The 27124-nt window shown below is 41.0% G+C and overlaps 1 protein-coding gene across 2 annotated transcripts; it reads left to right on the plus strand.

The window, feature by feature from the left end:
- The first annotated feature begins 14203 nt into the window (after positions 1-14203).
- AGA (aspartylglucosaminidase) lies at positions 14204-26955 on the plus strand. Of its 2 annotated transcripts, XM_036838885.1 has the most exons (9): positions 14204-14420; positions 16295-16448; positions 17776-17888; positions 18806-18918; positions 20149-20263; positions 20933-21008; positions 21849-21956; positions 22675-22808; positions 24224-24467. In XM_036838885.1, the coding sequence occupies exons 1-9, from the start codon at positions 14294-14296 to the stop codon at positions 24322-24324; spliced, it is 1041 nt and encodes a 346-aa protein (XP_036694780.1). In that variant the 5' UTR covers positions 14204-14293; the 3' UTR covers positions 24325-24467. The 2 variants fall into 2 exon arrangements, with proteins under 2 accessions (XP_036694780.1, XP_036694781.1); XM_036838886.1 differs by lacking the exon at positions 21849-21956 and having other exon boundaries at positions 24224-26955.
- Positions 26956-27124: the final 169 nt, after the last annotated feature.

Consider the following 27124-nt stretch of genomic DNA (forward strand, 5'->3'; position numbering starts at 1 on the left):
ACATAGGGATTATATAAATATCCATTATCATTTCAAGTGTTTTAAAAAATTCACTAACTCAGGGGATCCCCACCCATCTCCCATTTTCAAAAGAAATAATTCACACAAAGTGAAGAACCAAAGTCACTGAAAATTAGTTTCCCTTACACTTTTCCCACCTGGCCTATCAACTTCTTGTTGTAAAGAAGGGATACTTGCTATCACAGAAGGGCTTTTAGGCAACCTGGTGACTTTGGCAAAATTAATTTTCTAAGTCAAATAATGAAACCTCTATCACCAATTAGCAGTAACCTTCAGTTTTTCATTCGTCTACACTTTGAGGTACAAAAGCATGTAACAAAATTATTTTTAAGGTATTCAAAATGAAAAGAAAAAAAGAGGGTTAGTCTAAAATTTAACAACTGTCCACAGTTTAAATCTGAAAACAGGAGGTGTAGTGCATGTTTTAAATCTTCGTAAATTTAAACTTTTTGTAAAGGTCTTTGTTTTCTCCTTGCTGTTTCTCACTTCTGTCCTCGCAATTCCTATGACCCGAAGGCCTGCCCCTTCATGCTCTGCGGAGTTACTTCAACTGCTACTATAGGCTCCGTTCAGTCCTGGGATTGGGGTATAGAGAATGGCACCTATCAAATTTAAGGGATGGATTTCTTCACTCTGTATTTGAAGTATTAGTGGGATTTTAAAATATATATTTTGGAGAAATTACAATAAATATATAATCCTGATATCAATTCTAAAAATCTTTTCAGTTTAAATTCTCTTTCAAATAATGCAAAAAGATTAGAAATTGTAATGACACATTCACTGGTTTATTTTAGACCTCTCAGAAAGTTAGAAACAAGTCCTGAACTTAAATCCATATTATTAAAATTAAAAGTGTTTCTTAAGAATTTCTGCAATTAGACTCAAAAGGAAAATAAACCACCCAAACTGAATAATATACTCTGTGGTGGTGAATTTTATGTGCCAACTTGACTGGCCTAAGGGATGCCCAGATGCTGGCAGAACGTTATTTCTGGATGTGTCTGTGAGGGTGTGTCTGGGAGAGACTGGCGTTTGACTCAGGAGGCCCTCGCCTACGTGGGTGGTATCATCCAATCCCTTGAGGGCCCAAATGGAACGCAAAGGCGGGGGAAGGGCAAATTCTCTCTCTTCTTGAGCTGGGATGTCCATCTTTTCCTGCCTCTGACCTCAGAACTCCTGGTTCTCAGGCCTCAGATCCAGACTGGGTTCCACCATTGGCTTTTCTCATTCTCCAGCTTGCAGACAAGAGACTGTGGGGGTCTTCAGCCTCCACAGCCATAGGAACCAATTCCTACCATAAGTCTCATCTTATATCTACCTATTTATCTGTACCCTATTAGTTCTGTTGCTCTGGAGCACCCTGCCTAACACATATGCATTGGAAGTTTGCTTTACTATGCTTAACTGTGTTTTGGTTACTCACTTACTCCCTCCGCAAGATTTTCTCTAAACACACTTTAAAAGCATAGTAACAAAAAGAGTCTTTACTGAATAATTTCTCTACACATACATTCACTTTTTGTGTGTGTTTAAATTAGCAATGGCAGCTCCCAGAAGAAGGTTCCATCTAGAGATAAAAGGTGAGTTTTTCCAATCAGAAGCCACAGGATAGAACAAAATAAATTAATTTTAAAGAAAAAGAAAACTACTTTATTTCAATCTCAGTTAATGTATTTGACAGCTAACATACATTAATATATAGCATAACTCTATTCTTCACCCTAATTACATAACTAATTATATAACTCTAATAATAAACTCTTAACTAATTACATAACTCTACTCTTCACTAATTACATAAACTCTAACTAATTACATAACTCTATTCTTCACCCTAATATATAGCATAACTCTATTCTACACCCCCTAATTACACTAGGGTGTAATTAATACACCCTAGTGATGTTTGCTTAAGATAAAATTATCTATAGAGCATTCACTAAGTGAAACATTGCTCTAAGTTATAATAAAAGTCTGTTTTTTTGAAGATATTAAAAAGTAATAGAGACTTTCCTGGTGGTGCAGTGGTTAAGAATCTGCCTGCCAATGCAGGGGACACGGGTTCGAACCCTGGTCCAGGAAGATCCCACATGCTGCAGAGTAGCCAAGCCACGCGCCACAACTACTGAGCCCACGCGCCACAACTACTGAGCCCACGTGCCACAACTACTGAAGCCCGCGTGCCTAGAGCCTGTGCTCCACAACAAGAGAAGCCACCGCAATGAGAAGCCTGCGCACCGCAACGAAGAGTAGCCCCCACTCGCCGCAACTAGAGAAAGCCCGCGCGCAGTAACGAAGACCCAACGCAGCCAAAACTAAATAAATTTATTTATTTTTTTAAAAAAGTAATAAAGATTAAGTCATAGTTCCATATAGTTATACACAGAAATGCCTGAAGATGCTGAAATAGTCTAATTTTTTGAGGTCTTTTTCTTCCTGAAGATGCCATGATTAACCACACATATAAAAAGTCAAGGCAGCGTTTTAAGATCCTTCCGCTGGAAACATTTGGTATTGAGGGAGGAACGTGTCTGATATTTCACATACCTACAGACGGAATGATTCTGGAATCAGGCTAATTACCACCTTTGCTGTTTTAGCCTTCACAGAGCACCTGATTTTTCCCCTCAGAGAGATGAGGGAAGCCAGGCAACTATACGCAGATTGACCCTGCACACAAATAATCTGAAGAAGATTGACAAGCTTCATTCTCTTCAACTATTTCGTTTTGTTTCATAGAAAGAAAATGAAATGACCACACAATTCTCTGGCTTTATTTTGGCAAATGCTATCATTGAAAGTGTAGAACCAATCAATGACACCTCTGGCTGAAATTTATTTCTGAGGAATATCCCAAAGGAGTGATTCCTGAGGAATAATATGCAGCCTTCACTTGACTTTATCACAGCTGGATACGAAGTGAAATTCCCGGCTGGAATTTAACCACCCAGAACCAAGCACCAGATGGCTTATCTGTACCTCAGCCCGGCAGCTGTGTCCTGATATGCACAGCTGGTCTTCACATTTGAATGACAATATTTAAATGATAACATTATGCGATGTAGAAAAATGTGTTTGGGTGGCTCGGGTCTTGAAAACTAGATTGCACAGTTGCTCTTAAAAGTAAATGCACGGCCTCAACGGCTAATTCACATTCCTTCTATTTGTGTTGATGGGTCTTGGCTGGAGATAAGAGTTTAGTGCCATGTGGACGCATTCCAGCGCCATTCATATTGTGCTATCTGCCCATCACGACTCCCCTGGGTACTCACCATGTTAGATTTTCCTTCACAGAAAAATAAGCACAGCATAGTTTTCATTGCAAAGCTGAAGACTTTTAAAATTTTGTGATAATTAATAGATATTGCATTCTGCCAAGACAGAGGAATTCAAAGGTACTTGGTAGAAAGCAGCTGCTATAGAAATTCTTCAACAGTTTGGGGATGTTATTATTCATTTCCCAGTTGAGTCACAAATATCACCAGATGAACAAACATAACAAAATTCATACCAAAATTCAGCACTTAAAGAAAGAAAATAAACTATGAAAGGCAACTCTCAAAGAAAATATATTTGAATACATTTCGGACACGAATGAAAAATTTGACCTATTTCAAATGAGAGATGGATGAACGAATATGCAAGGCTTTAACTAATAAAATGTATAGTGACACGTTGTCTATGTTCACGCTTTGTCAGAGGTTTCCTGTGCTGCTGCGCAAACTTTGACGAATGTGCACGCTACCCCGAGGACTCAAGGGAAACTTACCCTTAATATATATCCAAAGTCGTTGTGGATATAAGGGGGGAAACATTATGTTTAGTAGTAAGGAGACCTGGATATATTATCTCTGTGCTACTTTTGGTTACAATGAGTTTGGTCATGTCAGTTTCCTGCTATAAACTTCAATCCCTTCACCTGCACAACAGGAGCCGTGGATGAGTTGACGTGTGTGTGCCTATGTCTGTAAACGGTGATGAAACACAAGGCAATGTGACCGTACCACTGTGTGGTTCCGCAGGGAACTCCACCCGTAGGACTCCTGTCCCTAGCCAGGGCTCTGAGTCAACTGCAAGATAGAATCCAGGAGGGGCAAAGAGTGGCCTGATGATCACTTTCACAATAAACCAAGAGGATATCTCTTTACCGTGAGTCAAATGGGCTTCCTCCCGTGAAACCCAGAGGCGGCCAACTTCCCCGGGCGGGACCACAAAGCACAGGGCAGGGCGAGAAGCCCATCCCTGGCAGCAGCTCAGGCTCCAGAGGAAAAGGTGAGTCTGCCCAGTTTAGTCTTCTCTGACTTATCACTCAAATACGTCCCTCAGAGCACGGGCTGGAATGGCCAAGAGTTCCATGAACATCCTCAATGAACAGGAGAAGGAATATAAGCAGTTAGGAGGAAGGCTCTCCCCTGACTTTCCTCACGGAACCTTCTCGGGGAAGGGAGCTGCAGTTAGCAGGAGAGTCTCGTGATGAAGGACTTGGATAAGCTCCCCCCTCAACCCCAGCGGACCACTCCTGTGAGTGCCCACTGAGGCCGCTGTGAGCAATACAGGTTCTGCCCTCCTAACACTCAGTAACCTGTCGGAGCATGACACTAATTAAATCAACTCCACGGTCACTCTGTTCCCCAAACCAAAAATGTACTCCTTGTCCCATTTCTCATCCTGAGTTGTGACTGGTCACATCACCCAGCGCAGTCAGCTACCCCCAGGCATCTTACCCCACGTCTCCAAACCATCAGCGAGTCTATAGGCTTTTCCTTCAAAACCCATCCAGAATCTCACCGTTTCCCATCACCGTCACCAGGACTATCCCATCCGGCAACCCCCATCACGCTGCCTCATTTTCCTCCAGGGCTTCCACGGCTCTTTAACATATGACACATTTGTTCAGTGGTTTACACAAGTTCCATCAGAGTAGGAATTTCTCTGATTTGTTCACCACTGTATCTATACCATATAAAAATATCCCCGACACATAATAAGCAACCAATAAATATTTTTGAAAAGAAGAAAGGGAAGAAGGAGAGGAGAGGGAAAAAGAGGGGAGGAGGAGGGAAGGAAGGAAGAAAAGAAGGAAGGAAGGTGAAGGAGGAAGGGAGAGAGAGGGAGAAAAGAGGTAAGGAAAGAAGAAGAGAAAAAAGGAGACAACAACTGTTGAGGTTTCTAAGGCTAAGTCCAGCCCAGATTGTAAATTTCCTCGTCCTTAATTTGAGGATGGGATCTATTTTTGAAGCCTAGAATGTGATAGTCAGCATATGCGAAAAGCGCTGTTGCCGTTTATTACAACCTCCTTACTCTCCAGCCCTCTAGCCCTTGGCGTCCACCAAAATGGGCCCTCTACCTTCACAAGACCTTCCAGTCACCCAGTTTGGTGACGCTCCCTTAAACACACACACACAGTGTTCAGTCTGAATGTTGCCATTGTCAGCAATACCAATAAATTTCCCATCAACCAAGTAGACTCCCTCCCCAGTAGCGGATGATTCTCACTTTTGACATTATAATTCAGGTGCTTTAAAATGATACTAGAGAAAGGCAAAGACTATGATTAATTAGGATTCAGCAACATCAGGCTGCTTGACGTCAAATGGATCTGCTTCCATGCTCCACGATGTGTTTTGTTCAATCATTGGCCATCTTTATGATACTTCCCATAATGAATCTTCTAAATTCCCTCACCAATCTCTAGTCACCATTTCAAACTTGCTGTAATCTTGGCAGGTGAGTTTTACTACTCCCAGAGAAGATCAAGATTATCAGACATTAAGTCCCCCATATTCCTTTAACCTCATATTCTCAAAAATAACGCTGTTTCTATCACAGAGGGAGAATGTCCTATTCCTTTCAACCTCCCTCTGAGCAGCATAATCATCATTCTGATGTTGAATGAGGCTCCTTTGATCTTGAGATGTAAACAAGATGGGCTCAAACTCCAATTTTATACTCTGATGAAGTCCAAAGTTCTTTAAAAAGTTTCTAGAAATTTACAAAGGTCTTAAACTCTCAAGGTCGCCTCAGTATCTGGCCTCTTTCTGTATGTGTTGTTCCTATTACGTACTACACTGACCCAGAAGTGACATCCAGCCACTTCCTTCAAAAAAAAAAAAGAGAAAGAAAGAAAGAAAAAGAAAATGTTGTGAGTGTTGAATGAAGGCTTTTACTGGAAAGGTCAAGGGACACCATTCTAATCAATGAGGACGAAGTAGTTTTCTGCTGGGCATGTCTGGGAATCTCCCACCCCCTGGCTTGAACATGGATACGATGTCTGGAGCAACAGTAGCTGTCTTGTGACCATAAGGCAACAAGTAAGTTCTGACCTTTTAGAGCTACTGAACCAATGCCAACCCCTTTTACTTCTTGTTTTGTGCAACAAAGTAAATCCTTTTTGCTTTAAACCGTTACTAAGTTTTCTGTTATTTGATACTCAAAGCACTTAAAGCTGATACAAAATTTCAAAATCACAGTTATCATAACCCTAAACCTGTGAAGAGTTTAAAGATGTGTGATCTAAGCTTTTTACAGTTAGAGCCATTGGGTAGTTAGGGCACCTAAACAATTAAATGCCGTCAGGAGCCTGGGATGCAGTTAAAAGCTAGTTGGTTCACAGCTCCTTAATTCTGTGACCAGAAGATGATAAAGATGGTAGGAGGGTCAAAAAGCCCCTCTTCCTCAGAATGAGAGGTCATTTTCTCTCACTACCTGACTCCCTGAATTTGCCCCAAATTTGGAGACCTGCCTAATATCTAAATCTGTCCTGGCTCTTCAGAAACCTGTGTTAGTAACGGGCCTTGCCCACCCACCTGAGCCATGTAAGAGTCCTGAATTCCTACTATGGACCTTCACCCATGAGCTAGCATGATACTATTTTAATTGCTATAGTCTACCATATAAACTCAATGTACTACCTGACAGGTTAATTCTGAAACATTATTTATACACGAAGACTTACAATTTAAAAGACAGTAGAAAATGATCATTTTTGTTCAGTCATAAATGAATTTTATACCTCCACTACAAATTATGCTTTATGAGCAGTTAAAGGTTTTCTGGGGTGCTCAAAATATTCTATTTGTTGACATGAATGGTGATTACATGGGTGTTCCTTTTATGCAAAATTCTTTAGGTTGTATCTTTATGCTTTATGTCCTTTGTTATATTTATATTTCACAATAAAAAGGGTTTAAATGGTGTAAAGAATATTAGTGACACACAAAGAGGCTAAAGATATCTTTAAAAAGCAGGTTACACAACAGTTTGTGTATTGTCAAGATTTTTCACCAAACAGATATGTACCAAAATGTTAATGCCTTATCTTCAGTAAGGGCTAGAGTACAGAGTACTGAGAGATTGTCAAACACCTATGTGTTTCTAAAAAATGACAAAATAAACACCAAGTCACATGTAAAATAATCCTTCCTTTTAAATTTTTATATGAACCATTGGGAAATAACAGACTACTTAGATAGTTATACACAAGATACATTTGTTCACATTAGAATATTTTTTCATTTAAATCATGATCACTGGATGAGTATTACTTTAAATGGTGAGAGTAATCTTGTGAGTCATGGATTTTTTCTTTTTGGAATTTTGCTTTTATTGTTAAATTTCTCCATTAAAACCATTTGTGACACTAGTTAACGATGTGAAGGTGATGTTTAAAGTGGTAGGAAGACATCCTGAAGTTTGTTCTGTTGTCCCCGCCTTTCTTATTATAATGGATCACATTCATGAAGACATCATAACATTATAAACAGCTGTCATAAAAGTAGATTCCACCATGTAAAATGGTCTGCTATATCCTTGTTATGATAACTTTATTGTAGCAGTGACCAGTATTAAAATTACAAATTGAAAATATGTTGTGTATAACTCATTTTGAAAAGAAATCACTTAATAAGACACTATTCTTCTACACAATCTTGGTCCTGTAAGCCACCAAGATGACTTTTAAAGGTTAAAAAGTCTCAAAAAAAAAAAAAAGTTTGTGATTTGAATCTCCTATGATTTGACAAATGGGTTCAAGGGCATGACCCAGAAAAAGTATTTCAGAAAGGAAGAATACTTTCTTTTCCAATTTAGAGAATAATAAGATAACACTTATATCTGTATAATGACTCTAATTATACCAAAATGTACAATGAGGAAGAATCATCAAGTGTCCCAGGATTAGTGTAAAAATGGACATAAATAAGAAATGCGGTACCATGAGTTTCTTTTGTTAGCAACTAACATTACTTACAGTCTGCAAAACTGACAAGAGCAAATGCCAATCAAATAAATAAACTGTATTTAGATAACCCAGGTAGTAGTTCACTGGGGAGTTCTTGAAAAAAGAAATTATTAGTTCAATGCCAAGTCACGCTTACAGCTTCGAACAAGGAGGAAAACATGGGCATGTTTCTCAAATGGATTTCACAGAATCAGTGCAAAAGCCGGAGGGGACGGCTTAGTTTTTTAAGCCTCAGATTTGAAATACCTAGACTCCCTGCAACTACAGCGTTAAATCCTCTGTGGAGCCACAGTTTCAAATGCTATCAGGAGAGACTCAACTCTGCATCCTTCTGAGACTGACAAATTGAAAGCCGTGAAGTTTAGAGGAAACAGAGGGGAGGCTGTGGCCGCCTGCATGTCCTCTTCACCCCGCAGAGGAAGGCTCTACCTGTAACACCGTTTAAGGTTCCATTTGAGGCTGTCTGCTTGGTGAGCCTGCAGGATGGTGTTTTTAAGACACTCCAGAAATCTCACAACCCTGCCATGGACCATCTTTGTAAACACTGAAACCACATTTTAGTCGACGGAAAACATTATTTTTAACTCTCATTTAAGACAGTCAAGGAAGTTCTAAGTGCTTACTTAAAATTGTGTTATAGGTATCCGGCCAACTCTTCACGAGTCCTGTGGAAAATTCTGAATCTCAGAATGATTTCTCCTCCCTGACATCAATTGCTTGGCAGATGCCAATTAAACAACAGAATTTTATTGAATTTTCATTGTACTTTACCATTCTCTCACATCTCCTAACTCATTCCCAAAACTTCATAAGATAAAGAATAACACTCATATTTTCTCCATTTCACAGATGAAAAGTTTGCCTAGGGAAGATTTTATGAATTAACCACACTGATACGTTGTTGCCCTGTGTTTTAAGATCCAGAGGTTGAGAATCCTCCCACAATATTGCTAGTTGTAAGTTCCATTTAGGAAAATAAGCTTTTGACCAAAGAAAACTGTGTAATGCATTCTAAATTTAAATAAAAATAATGTCTATCTAATTATTTTGATTTATCAATAATGCTACATACTTCTGCTGTTATATATAATTAACGATTTAAAAGAATAAATAATTGGAGCGGACGCTGGAAAACTGTGGACCATTTGTTTTTAAGGTCTCCTATCTGATTAACAGATATCTCTTTTCATTTAGATTTACCTCAAAATAAAGCATAAGCATCCAGTTATACACAGGCGCAAACGAAAACCTGAGAGTAACATGAGGTGATTTCTAGGACTGAAACTCAAACTATGCTCCAACTGTGAGTCAAGGAAAAATAAATCCAGAAGAAACCCAAATATCCAGACTAATTTAACATCTTTAAGACATAGCTGCAGAGATGATTCTAAATTGAGGCAAACTGAAGAGTGGATCTGCCGGGTATTTTAATAAATGTTAGAAAGCCACCAAATAAGTTAGATTCCTTTGAGATGGCACACTAATTATTTTAAATACAAATATCCTTGGGGAAGCTAACATATCGCGATCTTTTCTCTGACACTCCCACTATCAAATAATTTAGCTGTTTTCCTCCAACCAATAGACGAACTGAACCTCTCTGATAGGAATTTTGATTTCAAGTAGGAAATTTGGACAAGAGTGGACTTAACAGGAGGTAACAAGTTCAGGCTCTTTGAGCCAGAAGAAATATACGTGCCCAACTAGGGAGAGCTATAGAGACCAGCGGGCAGGGAGACCAGTTTTTCACATATTATGTTACACGATTATTTTTATTTTTATTATTTTTTATTTATTTTTGCTTAAGACTTGACCTGGCTCCCGAGGTTGTATCAAGAAAACTAAGGCTCAGTGCAGGTGCTAATGAAAATTAATTGAAATTTCAAATTTCAGCTGGCATTAGTTTACCCTGATGACCCCAGCACAAATGACTTGTTCCTCCTCCAAAATCCCACAGCAGAAGTTTATAACACTTCTCTTTAATTACACCTAACTTTTTTCTTTTTTTTTTTTTTTTTAATTTGGCTGCACTGGGTCTTCACTGCTGCCCACCGGCTTTCTCTAGTTGTTGCGGAGCATGGGCTCTAGGCACATGAGCTCAGTAGTTGTGGCTCGCAGGCTCTAGAGCGCGGGCTCAGTAGTTGTAGCGCACGGGCTTAGTTGCTCCGCGGCATGTGGGATCTTCCCAGGCCAGGGCTCGAACCCATGTCCCCTGCATTGGCAGGCGGATTCTTAACCACTGTGCCACCAGGGAAGTCCCTACGCCTAACTTTTTAATAGCACTTCCCTATCTTGGGATAATTCTTCTAGGCTATCTTATGCTGTTTAAATTGTCTATTTAATTTCATAGCAATAAGAGCCTTGAAGTTTCTGTAAACCTTGCAACTCCTACCAAGTTAATATTTTAAAAGTCTGGGCGTGGGGAGTGGGATGAATTGAGAGATTGGGATTGACATATATACACTAATATATATATAAAATAGGTAACTCCACATCACCAAACTAAGACTTGACTTAATCACAATTTTGGCTCTCCCAGAAATGGAATCTTAAACCAGTTAATCAGGAACTGTCTGGTCAGCACTAGTTAGGTAATCTGTTTCCTCCCCTATAGGCAAGTAACTTTGAAATAACCAACCTGCTTTTTTGCCAGTGTAGCTACCTTTTTCCTGCTCTCCTCTGCCCGTGAAAGTCTTTCATGTTGTACAGCTCCTTGGAGCTGCTTTCTACCTCCTGGATTGGATACTGCCTGATTCAAATTGATTTTTGCTCAAATAAACTTAAAAGAATGTAACATGCCTCAGTTTATCTTTTAACAGTTCTAGTGTCAGAAGAGAGAGTGAAGGACGATATACCCCCGACACCCCGCTGCCAAGAGCAAAGAGGAAGCGAACGTGGGTACCTGCTGAGCCCTGAGCTCACGCCTCCCCGCCGGCTCTGGAGGTCGTGCGCGAGTCCCCCCGGATCCTAGTCTGAGCTTTCAGGCTTCGTGTGAGCATTTCTTTGTCCGTACTGGGTCCAGAAGCTGGTCGGAGTCAGGCTGGGTCCGACTTAGAAACCGGACTGGCTCTGGGGTCGGATTGGGACTGACTTGAGCTGGACTGGGTCCAGGGTGGAGCCTCAGGTGAATCAAAGTTTGTTTTCGGGCTGAACAGGCAGGTTAAACTCATCAAGGATAATCCTGAACTGCAGTGGCCACGGTGGAGAACTTTTCACCTAGGTAAGCGTGTCCGGTTAGGAGGCGTCCTAAAGTAAGGGGGTCTCAGACAGGCACTCACCAGAAAAGGTAGAAGGAACATTATTTTTCTCCTTTACAGTTTCTGGGCACCTGGATGAGACCCGCTGGGACACCCCAACTTGCTCCAGAGCCTGGAGATGGGATCCCAGGGAAATTGGTGAAGCCGGCAAAGGTTCTTACCAAAGTCAGCTCTCCCGGATCTCTGCTGCGGGGCCTGGTCGAGAGGAAAGTACAATTTCACGCTGTGCCTTCCTTTCTAAACCCAGATGGGCAGGAAAACACAGTTGTGAGAATGAGATCTTTGAATTGTGACTCTTGACTTAGCTTTTAGGTGCCCGCTGGTGGTGACTCTGTCATTCCCAGGGACAGCTATGCCTGCTTGTTTATTTCTGTCCTGAGAACTTGGCTTGGCAGCTGTCAGGTTGCAAGCCCCTGAATATGGCCTGGAAGAAATGTGGGCTGCATCCCATTTGAGGCTTGGGTCCTCCTGACTGTTGCCAGCTCTCGGGGGGGAACTGTCTGAGTCTTTCCTTTGTTTTGGGGGGTGACTCTGGATCTTGGGAGAGTAGGATCTTTTGTATCCTTTTGGGGGATACCTCTGTATCCAGGGGCTTGTTCAATACCGTCAGGAATCTACTCTCTGTCCCAGGTGACACCTGACAAGATAATTTGAAAGGATTTTTTTTTTCTTTTATTAAAGTAGCTCTACAGTCATAAGTTGGTCAAATTGGAAGCTGATATTTAGAGCCTGAGAGCAACTTTTTTTTAGGTCTTCTCTAAACTAAAATGAAACTATGTACCCAGAGGGAAAGAAAAACATTCTGAAGCCTTTGTGGAAGGATTTACTAAAACATTCCAAAGACACAGAACTCTAAAATCTGAAACATAGAAATCTTTTGATTTTCATCTTAGTGGAAGATCTTCTCCCTGATATAAAGAAGCAAATTGAGGATAAGTAGTTGGATGGGTGGGTCAGTCTCTTAATATCACTCAGGTTGCAGCCCAATTATTTAAGGAATTAAAAACATCTAACTTGTATTACAAATCAAGTCTTTACAGGAACAGAAATGAAGCTCTAGAAACAATTCAAAGCACACTCATACTTTTTTTTTTTTCCACCAATCCCCAAACCTCCCCAATGAGATGTCAAAAGACTTGCAGACTCTGTAAATGACCTGGACTTAAGGAACAAGAGTCCTTGGAGGAACTTGCATTCTTTCTCTGTGCCTTTGGAGATGTAACTCTTCTACCTGGTCTTCTCTAGAAACCAGGGAGGGGGAGGATATTTTGAAATCCAGGCCTAAGAAAAATCTTAGAAATCTCTTTCATAAAGATTAGTAAAAAGCTATCTGAACAGGTAAACTTATTCTATCTGCCAGGAACACAATTGGGATCCAATGTTCTTTTATAAACTAGTGAGTCTGCATTATCATACCTGTCTCATGGCTAAAATCTTAAAACGAAAGCTATAAGATCTGTTTGTACCTGTCTGTATGTTTATAATGTCTAGGTATATTATAGATGTGTGATTTTTTTTAACTTCCCAATAGTATTGCCACAATTAATTTGTAAACAGCTCTATTTTAATTGGCTTAAAGACAAACATTAAATAAATCAAGTATACTCACAGAAATATAGAAACTAACCCAAATGTTTTTCAATTTCACATGATCTAGGCTAATCTTCGGCAAACAAAACCTAATTTAAGTTTGTCACTTAATTAGAAGAGGCAGGTCTTTGGAGCTCTCAGCATTAAATATAGTACTTTTATTCCACCTCGGTCTACAAAGTCAAATAAGCTCGTTACCTCTGTTGCAGAATCTGTCAGCAAGAAAGATAACTTAAAATGATGATTAGCTGTTTAATGTCTCATGAAATTTCCAAGAGTAAATCTAATTAAGAACAAGCAAATTACATAGACGTTAAGTAAAAGGTTATAAACGCACTTTTCAACAATCATTGTTTTATGGGATGTCTACTTAAAACATAGTTCCCAGAACCTTTAATACGCTTCAGTTCACCTTTCAACAAGGTAACGTCTGCGTTCCGCCTTTATTCAAACATTTATTAAGCACGTAATGGTGCCAGGCGTAAGGTAAAACACATTCAGAAAGGCACAGAGGAAGCTTCGTGCCCCGGAGGCGCGGGAAGGTACACTTCCCTGAGCTGGGGAGACGGCGGATTTCTGCTTCTCCGGTGTCTCCATTTCTTTCAGCTCAGAGATGCAAAACCAGAGGACGTCCTACAAAAAGCTGCAGAGGAAAGACGACCGACGGTAGGGTGGGAGAAATCTAAACGAAGCGTGGCCGTAAGCCAGGCCGCCTCACCTACCCTCAAAACCCATCCCGGATCTCTGCGGCCAGGCACCCACGGAGCACGCTGTGAGCTTCGCAAACTTAGCGACTTCAACTTTTCATAAGAGGCTAACGCGTTAAAATCAAACTTGAAAGCTCCCAGGGTCGTGTAAGCCAAGGCCGAGCAGTTTCATACTAACTTTCGGTTGAATATTAAAGAAAAAAAAAAAAATCTGCGTAGACTTAAGGACGGTAGCGTGGACACCCCGGCGCCCAAAGGGCGCGAAAACCTCCCGCGGTCCCCAGGAGGAGGCCAGGTCTCGCGAGAGTTGAGGCGCCCGGACCGCGCCCCAAGGGAGCCGGCGGAGTGGGCGGGGCGGGGCAGGCAGGTGGGCGGGGCGCCGGGACCGCGAGTTCCGGGATCCCCAGCCGCGGAGGTACGGGGGCCCGGGCGGCCGTGGGCCTCGTCGGGCTTATTCTTGGCGGCGGCGGGCGGCCATGGCGCGGAAGCCGAGCCTCTGGCTGCTGCTGTCGCTGCTGCTGCTCTGCCGGGCCCCGGTGTGCAGCTCCGGCCCGCTGCCCCTGATCCTCAACACTTGGCCTTTCAGGAATGCAGCCGTAGCAGGTGCGGGGCCGGGGGCTGCGCTGCCAGAGCTCGCGGGTGGGGCGGGCCGCCGCCGCCCGCGCCGAGGGGCTGGGAGCCGGGAGGCGGGCCTTCCGCAGCCTCCCCTGCAGCCTTTCCCGCAGCCGCGGCGCCTCGGGCACATGGACCCTCCTCCCCGCCACTGCTGCATTTCAGGCCCTCAGCGTTTTTTGTGACTCCCTCTCTGCAGCCCCGAGTCACTGTATTTTCCACGCTGCTGCCGACCCGGAGCAGTTACGGCCTTTCTGCTCAGACTCTTCCTCCAGTGGCTCCGACGCCGGCTTTTGATGACCTCCAGCCCTTTCCTGCCTCTCCACCTCACCTTTGGGGCCCGTCACATCTCCCCAGTACCCTCTACTTAGGCTGCGCCGACGACTAAGTTCCCCCACAAAGCGTGCTCGCTTTACGTGCACTTTTTGTTGCTCCATGCTGACGCGCTGTTTTTGCCACCTGGAAAAGGAGTTCCAACCTTGGTTATACGTTAGGATCATCCTCAGAGCGTCTCAAAAGGACCCGTGCCTGGGCCCTACCTCCTGAGGTTTTCCTTTCACTGCTGGAACCAAAGCTTTTTTTTTTTTTTTTTTTTTTAAAGCTGCCTGAGTGATGTTGATTTGCAGTCAGGATTGAGAACTACCAAACTAAGATACTACCTCTTCCAGGAAGACCTCCCTCATTTACTGTCCTCAAACCCAGTCTGAGTCAGGTGCCTGGCTTACGTGCTTTGATACCATCCTGTACACACGATGACCTTGTCATTTTCTTATCGTACTTGTTTCATTCAGTTCAAGACACACTACCGTAGGAGTAGTTTTGGACCCCTTCTCCCCCATTTGAGGCTGCTAATATGATTTTCTGGGGTTGAATTAGCCTTAGAATTTGATGGAGCTAAGTTTGTATGTTATAGGCAGTGTAAATGATTCAGAGAAAAAAATGAGGAAACAGGCTGTGAGAAAGAAATTCCCAGCGATGATGAGACAGAAAAGAAAGTTCAGGGCCCTGGGCTGGGAACAATTCTGTGTATGTTGTCTGTATTCAGAGGGGGGGAACTTCTCTAAATATACTTTCAAGCCTGTTCTTTCAGTAGTAATGCTTATTATTTACCAATAGTGGCATTAACCCGTCAAGGAATTCTATTTTTATTAGTAAAGAAATTGACTATTGAACACCTTTTTTTTTTTTTTCCCCCTCTTTTCCATGTTTGGGGCTCTGGAGAACATAGTTTAGTGTTAAAAGCATGGCCCCTGGAACCAAAATGGTTACTTTTGAATCCAGACGCTGCTGCATACTAGCTGTGTGACCTTGAACAAATAACCTCTCTGGGTCTGTTTCTTCCTCTTTAAAATAAGGATAGTAATTGTACAGTACCTGAAAGATTAAATGAATTATCCACGTGAAGCCCACGTTGTAATTATTTGCTGTTATTTTGTTGTTATGGAGACTTGCTGGTATATTTTTAATAATCGGATGATGCAGAAGAAATTTACGGGGCTATGATTTCATGAATTTTCAGTTTGCCTTTTAGTAGCTTCCGTTGTAACTTTTAAAACTGAAGGAGAGAATACTTCTTTTCTCACACACACACAGTAGAAAGAGGTATTAATAAGTGAAAAAACCCTCACTTTGCATCAGTAGCCAAAGTCTGAATTCTTCACGGTAAAGAGTTGTTATAGAATTCTGTCTATATCACTCTGACTTCTTTGCAGCACCTGATAGACGAAAATTTCAGTTTAACTTGCAGTAAATGTGCAAACAGTTTTAAAAATAGGAGTTTTCAAGGCATTTTTGGTTTGTTGCCTTTGGCATTGAAAAAAAAAAAATCCGTGTCTACACGAGCACTCTTGGGATTTGATTGCCAGCGTGGAGGACGTTGGCGGCTGGAGGGTCTGCGCTGGACGCGGTTGAGAGCGGCTGTGCGGCGTGTGAGCAGGAGCGCTGTGACGGCACCGTGGGCTTCGGCGGCAGCCCCGACGAGTCCGGAGAGACCACCCTGGACGCCATGATCATGGACGGGTAGGCGCGCCCTGAAACGCCTTGGTGCTCTCTGCACCTCCGCTGCAGGTTGAGTTACATTTATAGTTGATGAGTCTTCTACGGAGAGCAAGATGGACAAATATATGTGTGTTTTTTTAAATTTTTATTGGGGTAGAGTTGATTTACAATGTTGTGTTAGTTTCAGGTATACAGCAAAGTGAATCTGTTATACACATACATATACATATATCCACTCTTTTTTAGGTTCTTTCCCATGTAGGTGGTTACAGAGTACTGAGTAGAGTTCCCTGTGCTGTACAGTAGGTCCTTGTTGTTCATCTGGTTTAGATATAGTAGTGTGTTATATGTCAATCCCAATCTCCCAATTTATCCCTACCCCCGCAATATATAAGTTTTGATGCAGGTCAAAACCCCTAGCATATTGTACTAGGCCTTTCCAAACACAAGGCGTTTCCCCCTCAATTAAAAGAAAAGTCATGCCATTTGCAGCAACATGGAGGGACCTAGAGATTATCATACTAAGTGAAGTAAGTCAGACAGAAAAAGACAAATATCGTATGATATCACTTATTTGTGGAATCTAAAAAAAACGATACAAATGAACATATTTACAAAACAGAACTAGACCCAGAGACAGAGAAAACAAACTTATGGTTACCAGAGGGGAAAGGTACAGGAGGTATAAATTAGGAGGTTGGGATTAACATTTACATACTACTATACATAAAATAGGTAAACAACAAGGACCTACTGTATAGCACAGGAAACTACACTCAATATCTTACAATAACCTATAATGGAAAAGAATCTGAAAAAGAATATATACATATATAGAACTGGTTCACTTTGCTGGACACCTGAAACTAACACAACATTGTAAATGAACTACACCTCAATAAAAATTTTATTTCAAAAAAGGAAAAATCATAATCATAGTAGAAAACTATCACATTGAGGTAGGTAGTCTCCTTAGAACAGGGAGAACCCCAAGGTACAGAAATACGTCTCTGACCTGGTAAACCATCGTTTACCCACCAACCGCAATCGCTGTGGGTTGCCTGACCTGAAGCCTTAAAACCCCTTTCAAAAGCCATATTTAAAACGAGCCATGGGAAACTGAGAATTTTAGTGCTTTGGGAATATAGGGGTAATAGATTCTCTGTTTGTTCCCTAATATGTCTGAATGTGGGAATTTGTATGAACTTCATGGATGTGCCGTCACGTCTACGTTAAGACAGTGAAGTTTATCCTACACAACACTATAGCTTGAAGTAAAGCAATTTTTAAAAAATTTGTGAACCTATAAAAATACCTTAATAGATCTTACTGCACTTTTTTCTTGCAGTACTACCATGAACGTAGGAGCAGTGGGAGACCTTAGACGAATTAAAAACGCCATCGGTGTAGCACGAAAAGTACTGGAACACACGACACACACGCTGTTAGCAGGAGAGTCAGGTATGTTTTAACTGTACTCAATTTTTATGTAGTCTTGTGTCTATCGTCTTCACTGTGAAAAAAGGACTCAGTATAAAATAGTGGATAAAAGCAGACCTAAGTTCAAATTCAAGCTGTTTTACTTAATATCTATTTAACTTTGGATAAGTTACTTAACTTCTAAATTGTACTTTCTTCATTTTTAAAATAGGATTTTTAGAAATCAGTTTATTATTAATAAATGAGTAATTGCTGGAGGGAAATAGGATTCAGCATTATTTCTCTTCTTGTATTACATTTTTATGGGTGTAAGACCCAAGGCGCATAAGATAACAGAAGATGGGAACGGATGGAGTTTTGCTATGGCAATGGCACTTCCTTGAACACCTCCCAAGGTATATACCCAAAACCATACCGTGATCTGTATTCAAAAAGATCATTCTTAACCAAGTATTAGCTCACAATTCCAGTAGGCACCCTTCAATTCTGTTGAAACAGAATGGAAAACCACCTGACAAACACAGGAGCTGTCAGTCTTTCATGGAATCCGGTGGTGCCTTTATTTGGTGCCTCAACGTTGTTTTACACTCTGGGCATTGCACCCCAGTTAGTGTCGCGGTTGTTCCGAGGTGTCCCTTTCCTTTTGTGAAGCAGAAGCAGGGAGATTCTGGAGGGAAGGTGGGAAAGGAGAGCTGTCATCACACCCCCCCACCAAGGGTCTCGGCAGATCAGGGTCAGGAAGGATGTAGGGAAGTCGAGATCTAGAAACTGATGCCCATGACACTCTTCACGTGTGAATACTCCCTTGACCGTCTGTGTTTACCCCCAGGATGGCTGCGCTCCACGTGCGAGACAGCTGACCCACAGCACTTCCTGTGCATACATTTTGTTTAAAAGATAATACTTAACTCGTTTACATTTTTCTTCCTCATCTCCAGCCACCAAGTTTGCCGAAAGTATGGGGTTTATCAACGAGGATTTATCTACCGATGCTTCTTGTGCCCTTCATTCAGATTGGCTTGCCTGGAATTGCCAGCCAAATTACTGGAGGGTACGTATGCACGATTTGTAAAAGTCAGTTACTGAAAATATTACGTGGCACCCCTTCCACTCTCGGTCATCCACCTGTTGCCTACGGTGCTAATCAGTGCCCTGGTGGCACTTCAGAACCAACGACTGGTGCCAACTCTGGGCACAGGATGTTCTCGAAAGCTCCCCAGCTGCATCCGAGCCACGTCCTGAGTGGGGAACTCCCGGCCCCTGGCAGTGGTTTCAAGCTGTGAAGGTTCTGCTGTGGGAGAAGCGCTGCCTCACTCAGAACTGCTCTGCTGTGTTCCCTTGTAACAAAAGGTTCCATGTATTAAGAAAACAAAGTTTGGAAACCTTTAGTCTAAAATATTTCTTATATTTTATCTATGTGAAGTATACCCAGTATCTCGCCCTTTTTTAACTTGAGGATTTATACTATTAGGTGTCTAGTATGTTACCAGGAAGATAATTTATCTTTAAGTCAATGGGAGTTTTAGCTTAAATCGGTTTGTCTTTGCTATCCAGAATCCTGCTGTGGAGTGTGTTAGTCTTTTACCTGTTTCTTCGCCAAATCCTATTCACCTCTGAGTAACCAGGGAGTCACTTGAAAGAGGCCACTGCATGAAACCAGGTCATGGGAGGCACCTGGTGCGCAAATGAGCAAGACATGAGTTGTAGGTTTCTTGCTTTAACACTAATCCATATCCACAGCCTGAACTTATGAATTTGGATTATTTTCCTGAGCCTTTTAAGATTCATAAAAGAATCTGAGAGTACAGCTCAGGATATGTTCACATGTACCTAGCTTTGAAAAATAGAAGATTTTAAAATAGATTTTGCTTTAATTTCAGAGTAGCTCTTCTTTGGTCAGGGAACAAATTCTGAAATTTAAAAGTCATGTTCTGTACCTGATTTCTTTGAGAAATCTAAAAAAAATCTAATCTAAAAATCTTCATTTATATTTGCCATTGTGCTGAGAATTTTTGGCATATACAGAGAAAAACTGGGGATCTTTTCCGGATAATATAAATGTCTCTTCCGTATTATATAATTCTGAGACTAGGCTAGGTATTTAGTAAAATTATATCCATCTGTTCACATAAGACTTAGCTAACCTTTGGCTTTTAATTCTTATCTTTCAGTTACCCGATGTCCTTTTGGTTTCTTGCTAATGTTTAGCGATTGTACCTAACTACACGCTGGTTTCTAAAATCACCCTTTCTAAAAAATAAAACTTAAATCTTGTTTACAGAATGTTATACCAGATGCTTCAAAATACTGTGGACCCTACAAACCACCTAGTATCTTAAAGCGAGATGGTTCTACCTACAAAGAAACGGGAGATAGCTACGGTCATGATACTATTGGTAATTTGCCTTCTATACCGTTTTTATGGTTAAAGTTCAGCTAGTTTTAATTGCCTTCCTGTAGTTCTTAACTTCTTTATCCTTAACCATGTACCAGAAGGTGATTTTGATTAACTGGCAATTAAGAAAAAAAAAATACACACACACACACACACACACACACACACATATACACACACACATATATATATACACACACACACACATTCTTTTCATATCATCTGTATACATTTTGGTAAATTACTTTATACATAAATCTAATGATTATTCACTTGGGGATTTTTAAATCTTTGTTTGATATTTAGTTCTTTAATAATGTTACGTTTGCCACATTCAAATGATCTTTCCAGTCATTTCCTGTAATGTTGAAAATTTCCATTAGTCTATAGCCGTGATTCTCTTTGGCATTACCTTTGAAAAAGCATTGAAAAGTGAGCAATTTGAAGTGAGGATATGGGATGTCTACAAAATGATGCTGTGAAACAAGGTCATTATAAAACACAGATTTTACCACTGGTGTAATTTTCAATATTCCCAAGATTCCTATTGTCTTCTACCTGAAAATAATGGAAGAGGATATTTATATTACCAACTGCTCAATTATTTGGTTATATTTGAGGTACACTTTAGAGTTGATACCTACAATGATTTTTTTTTTTTAATTTCTAGGCATGGTTGTCATCCATAAGATGGGAAATATTGCTGCTGGTACATCTACAAATGGTATAAAATTCAAAATACCTGGGTTAGTGTTTCTAAAAGACCAGATCTCGAAAATATGTACTGAATATCAACCAGTATGTCCTAGGTGCTATGGGGGATGCAAAATGCAAAGCACAACCCTACTCTCACAGCTAAGGTTATCGTGAAAGAAAATAGATTAGTAGCTGCTAAGTGCAAAGGAGAAGGTGTCTCAGCCAGGGCTGCAGAGTTGAGGGATGGAGGTGTGACCAGAGTAAGCTGGGGCCATCAGGGAGGCCTGGAGAGAGGGGCTGGGGGCTGACCCTGACCGTGACCCTGAGAGAGGGACCAGGGACATCCAGGCCAAGGCACTAGCAGATCCAAAGTAGCACAGGCTAAGGTTCAGGGCTCCCAATGGCCAGAAACAAAACCGCACATCTGTCGGGTGCGGGGGAGGAAGACCAGAGCCAGATTTCAGGGGGTCTTTAAGGATTTCTGGATTTTATTTCAAAGTAGTAGAAAAGCATGGAAGGTTTATTACAAGGAAAAACTTGAGTAAAATGTTGGCACCTGACCTAGACAGCAGGAATAGATTGTAGGTGAGGAAAACTAGTTGGAACCTGCTGAGATAATCCAGAAATGAGACGATCAAGGATGGCGATGGTGGAACAGTCACCGTGAACCTGTGCCATCCCGCCACGTATGATGGGCTGCTGTGTGATTCTCATGTAATGAATGCAGGTGTATGAAAACCTAAGTGGGAAAACTAAGGAGAGTGTAGTCTCTGTATTCCGATGAAGAATTTACTTGAAACAGTAGTCAGTGACTAAGTAGAAACGTCTCCTAAAAGAATTTTCTGCACTTGACTTCCTGTCCTGAATGACCACGCTGTGCCCTCCCAAAGTCGAATAGGAGACTCGCCAATACCTGGATCTGGGGCCTATGCCGACGACACTGCAGGGGCTGCAGCCGCCACGGGGGACGGCGACATACTGATGCGCTTCCTCCCAAGGTGCGCCCTCCCACGTTTGTGGCTTCAGAGATCTTAGAAGGAGATACTGTCCCTCAAGAGAGAACGTAATTGTCTGGGCCGCGTGATCCGAATTTGTGTGTACGAGAGCTTTTCAGAAGCCCTGCTTCCCAGCTCCTGACACCGTCATTTTGACAGTCCTCATCATTCAGATGAAGTGATCATAGCCCTCTGAAACAGGATAATACTGCTCACTCTGCTTCACAGATGAGAATGCTTGGGATCTATTTAAATAATTTACGTAAGGCCACTGAGTAAAGGAACCGTGATAATTGATGATAAAAGTAGGAAATGCAGTCGCTGTGTACAATTAATTACTGAGAGATACTCCTTGCAACTAGATGTTTTGCGCATGCCTAGTGTTTTTCCCCATTGATTGTAGCCCCGTTTCTTACTTAAATATAACCTCTATACTTCATGACTTCAGGCTGTTTTTACTAAGTAACAGTTATTCAGCTGAAGCCAAAAAGTCCTTATCTGAAATGAGTGGGTGGATTAGTTGAAAAGGTAGACATGGTATCAAGGTTTACTTCCTTTCTTGTTGATACTTTCACAGGAGTTACAGACCTCTTTTCACTTAACATGCACTGTATTTTGTCAAATGTGACAATTTTGATGGTTTTAGATGTCTAACCTCAAGTAACCAAATTTGGAGTTAGTTTACTCTGTGATACTAAAGTTTTGCCTCTGTTGAAATCAGCTACCAAGCTGTAGAGTATATGAGAAGAGGAAAAGACCCAACCACAGCATGCCAAAAAGTGATTTTAAGAATCCAGAAGTATTTTCCCAACTTCTTTGGGGCTGTGGTATGTGCTAACGTGACTGGAAGTTATGGTAAGTTTTATCTGAAATTCATATTTATATGAACCTGCAAATGTCGATGAGGACAGAGACTTTAAAATGTTGTTGGGTATTTTAATCCTGTGCAGTAGAAACAGGGACTATATTGAGTAGGCAGTGGATACATGTTAACTGTTGATGTGTCAGGACCCCCAGAGCGTTAGAAGTACACCCGAAACGCTCCTCTGTCGACTGGCAGTGGTCAGGGTCCAGTCTTCGGCTTTTCCGTCTTACCCTTGACGTCTGTCCTCAGGAAAGCTTAGCTTCGGCTCAAGTACATGCTGAGATGGGCTAATCTAGTCAAATGCTTTTATTCGTTAGAAGTAGGTAGGGATAAATGATCTTCCCCACTTCTCTGTTCATTATTTAAAGGTCTCAGTCATTTAGATCTCAGGGCTCCCAGGTACAAAATGTATTACTAATTAGTAAACTAAAGGCGTTAGCAGAATTATTTTTGCGCTGTATTTGAGGCACGTCCTTTGCTTCATTTACTTTCCGTGTGAGCCTATCACAGTTTCAAAGCATTTCCAGATCAACCACCGCTGCTCCTCATTAGTGGGATTGCAGGTGGGGAAGGTACACAGCCTACTGATCAATACAGCTTATTAGGGTAGACTGCTTATTATTGCGCTTTGATCTTTTACTTCCCACAGTTTGGTATCTGAAAAACTTGTTTGAGGAATTCCTTACTCCTTTTTAAGTACTAAAATACAAAAGTCAATATAAGTTATGGGTGGGGAGGCTTTGTGTCTAAAATAAATCAGTTTCATTGATTCCCTCTTAGGAAATAAACCTTAGAAGGCTCAAAGTTAGATTTAACAGGATGTAAAAATGATAATTATATAATTGTAGATGAATTTAAAATTGACCAGCCCCTTATATTTAAAGTAATGGCATTAGAAGGGCTCCCTCCAGGTGTCTGAGCAGGGGAAGAAATCACTGTTGTCTGACAGAGAGCATCTTGACAAAACAAGGCTCACTTTCTACCCGTGTAGAAGCGTAGAAAAGAGCAGGGTGCCTGGGGAGGGGAGGATTATGGATGGATGAAGGGAATGGCCTAGTCACTAGGGAAATACAGTTTTTAGTGTGTGCCTGAAAATTTTCTCCTTCTGCGAAAAGGGTATGAAAACATTAAAATAACAGTAGCAATGACCGCGTATGTATAGGAGCAAAAAATCAGCCTATATTCCGAGGTTCAAAGAGATGGCTTTCCCACTGCCTTTCTTTGCCCTCATGGACTGTCAGCTAATCTGCACTAAGGTGGACACACAGCCCACTTCCGTGTGGCCTGACTGGACAGCAGGTACACAACAGCCAGTGTCCAGGTGGGGAAGCAATGTCTGTACTGGTTGTAAATTACATGTGCATTCTCTATTTAACCAAACAACTTTTTCTCTTCTTGGCCCCAGGTGCTGCCTGCAATAAACTTTCAACATTTACTCAGTTTCATTTCATGGTTTACAATCCCCTAAAAAGTGAGCCAACTGAGGAAAAAGTCGACTGCATCTAATCCATCTTTTCTGTCCGCATCTATATTTAAAGAAGAAAGAAACAGAGGCTGAAAAGGCTACTCACTGTCATCGTATAATGTGCCTCATGTATTCTAAAGTTCTTTGTGTAAGATAAGCACAAAAATTTTATGCTAAAAGAGCATTTTCACTTTCTACATCTGAAAAATTTTTATTATCTGTTTTTATTTAAGCTTTGTATATCCCCTGAAAATGAATATGTGTGTGTATGTATTTTGTATATGTTTAAATTTTGAGTGATATTTGGATTTCTGCTCAGTGTTTCAAGAAATTGCTCCTTTGGGGATTTAGTTCCATAGTGATATAGTAAAGCCACAAGAAATAATCTATATTTGGATACTTAAAATAATTAGAGTAGCCCAGGTTTTTAGACCCAAAGAAAGAAGTAACAATGAGTCACAGCATGATAAGTCCTGACTGAATCTCAGTACCTTAGAGTAATATGTCTCTTATCACTGGTTATCAGTTGTACATAACGCTGTCTTCTAGCCTGAAGAGGAAAGAATGCTGTTAATCATAAAGGTGCGTTTTGTTTAGCACGTATTAGAAAACGTGGGCCGTCTTCTGACGAGCAACTGTGTTGATTTTCTTGGGCTTTTTCCTCTGGTGGTACTCTCAATGTGTGAAGGTTTTTAGCCACCAAAAAAAATCTCTGACCTTTTAGCTACAAATATTTAGTATTGATAATTTCTTCCGAAAATGATTTAGGGAACTTGATCTGTACTGTGGTTTTACTAATCTCTTGTGCAGATGTTGGTGGTTTGAATTAGCAGTGAGTCAGTAACTCTCGTCTGCCTTGTTTTCCTGAGCGCTCGGTCAGCCGTCTGCGGACAACTAGACAGGACTGTAAGTGGGCTTTCTCAGTACCATCTTTGCCTTCATTACCTTCCTTTTACATCAGGAGTCATTAATAAAACTATGTACAGTGTTGTCCCCCACCTTCAGTATATCTGCTCCGTTTTGTCCTACACTCATCTTAAGATTTAATGCTCTTTGTAAGTTAGGGCTAGAAAGCTGTAGTTTTGAGAATGCCCTCAGGTCACCTGTTCTCAGGCCTTGCCATGTGTCATCACTGTCTGGGGAGCCTCTTCCCAAATGCCCTCTGCTCTGTCCCACCCAATCAGAGTCCTCACAAATGGGAACTTGAAAGCTGGACTCGGCAGCTGCTGACGGCAGCCTGAGAGCTAATAAGGAAGCAGTCCCGCAGCCTCACACTCACAGAGCGGAAGGGGAAATCTGACTTTTGTGGGTTCCCCCAAGGCACCTCGACTTGCTGACATCTGATACGGGGCCTTGGAACAAGGGAAAAGCAGCCAGGTTTAAACTGGGAATGTATTTATATCAAGACGAAATGCCTGTTCTGTGCGTTTGCCATCCGCGGACATGCTAGGCAGCCATGCATCACCAGAAAAATGAGTTTGAAGGTCTTCATGGCCTGTTACTCCCCAGCAAATTAGAAGTTTAGCCGATCCTGATTTATAGAATTCTGACCTGAAGTTGTTAGACATACATATGTGCACTATATACACATAAACAAAAAAAGGGTCTGTTTCCATTACCAGCACTCAAATGATCCCTTTTGGTTTCAAAAGGCAAATAATAAGCATAATGCATTTTTAATTGAGATGTCATACATAGACTATAATATACTTTTAAAGCCCATAATTTTTAATTGTTGGACTTCTTTTTAAAGTGTTATTACATCTGATGCTTGGTATTTGAATTTGGAGCTAAGAACATAATTGAACTCAGTATCTTAATAGTTTAATTAACTTCATGTGAATTAAAAACTGATGACACAAATATGTATCTTAATTGGATGCTAATTATGAAAATAGATTAAGACCTATTTATGTCACTTTACTGGTCATATTTTAAAAAAGATTCCTAGACCTTTCAAAAAGCTTCTAAAAAGGCATATTTAAAATTTTGCTTGTTTTCTTGAGTATTATGCTATTTATGTGTTACTCAGTATATACTCAACCCCTGTCTTAGGAAGTTAAAAAGATGAGATAACAAGGTCTACAAAAATTGTTCATCTGCGAATTGTTTGTGCCCCATTTGTGCTATATGATGAGTCTTTTCATATACAACCCAGGGTCAGCCAGTAAAGAGGTGCCATATTTCAGTATTTGGAAAAGTATAGCCATTTGAGGGATAAAATCATTGCCACATTCAAAGTGGATATAATGGGGAAAGTTAAAGCTGCCATCATCAACCTATTTGCTTCTGAGTTAAAGGGACAGGAAGTCATATAGTTCTAATGCAGGGACAGTGCACTAAAGAGTTGGTCAACTGATTTAAACTTGTGACCTTTCTATGCTGTGCATTAGACGTGGTTGCTCACGTATTCTCTTTAATTAAAATTTGGTTTCTAGAATGTGGATAATATGAGAAAATCAGGTATTAGAGTAGATGTGGGAAAACAAAGTCCCTACCAATTGCCAGCAATCTGTCTCTATTTCTTTCTAACTTGTGCAAAATCCTTAAACACCATAAATGTCAAAACACTTCTTTCCATTCCTAAATAAAACCAATGTCATTTGTCTTCCTGTCCTGTTCTGTTTATGGTAATAAAGGCTGATTGAAAATTAAACCAAAGAGTTAAGAATAAAAGCGATCCAGGCTCACTCAATTGAGTTCTATGATGCTAAAGCAGTGTTGTATTGGAGACCCTTTAACCAGGGAGCCAGTGGTTAAATTGTTAATGTCCTGAAATCAGCCATGTTGGGAGTATTTATACCACATATGTCAGCAAATATTACTAATTAGGGCTTGTTT

This window comes from Balaenoptera musculus, chromosome 21, assembly GCF_009873245.2.
Source record: "Balaenoptera musculus isolate JJ_BM4_2016_0621 chromosome 21, mBalMus1.pri.v3, whole genome shotgun sequence".
NCBI lineage: Eukaryota > Metazoa > Chordata > Mammalia > Artiodactyla > Balaenopteridae > Balaenoptera > Balaenoptera musculus.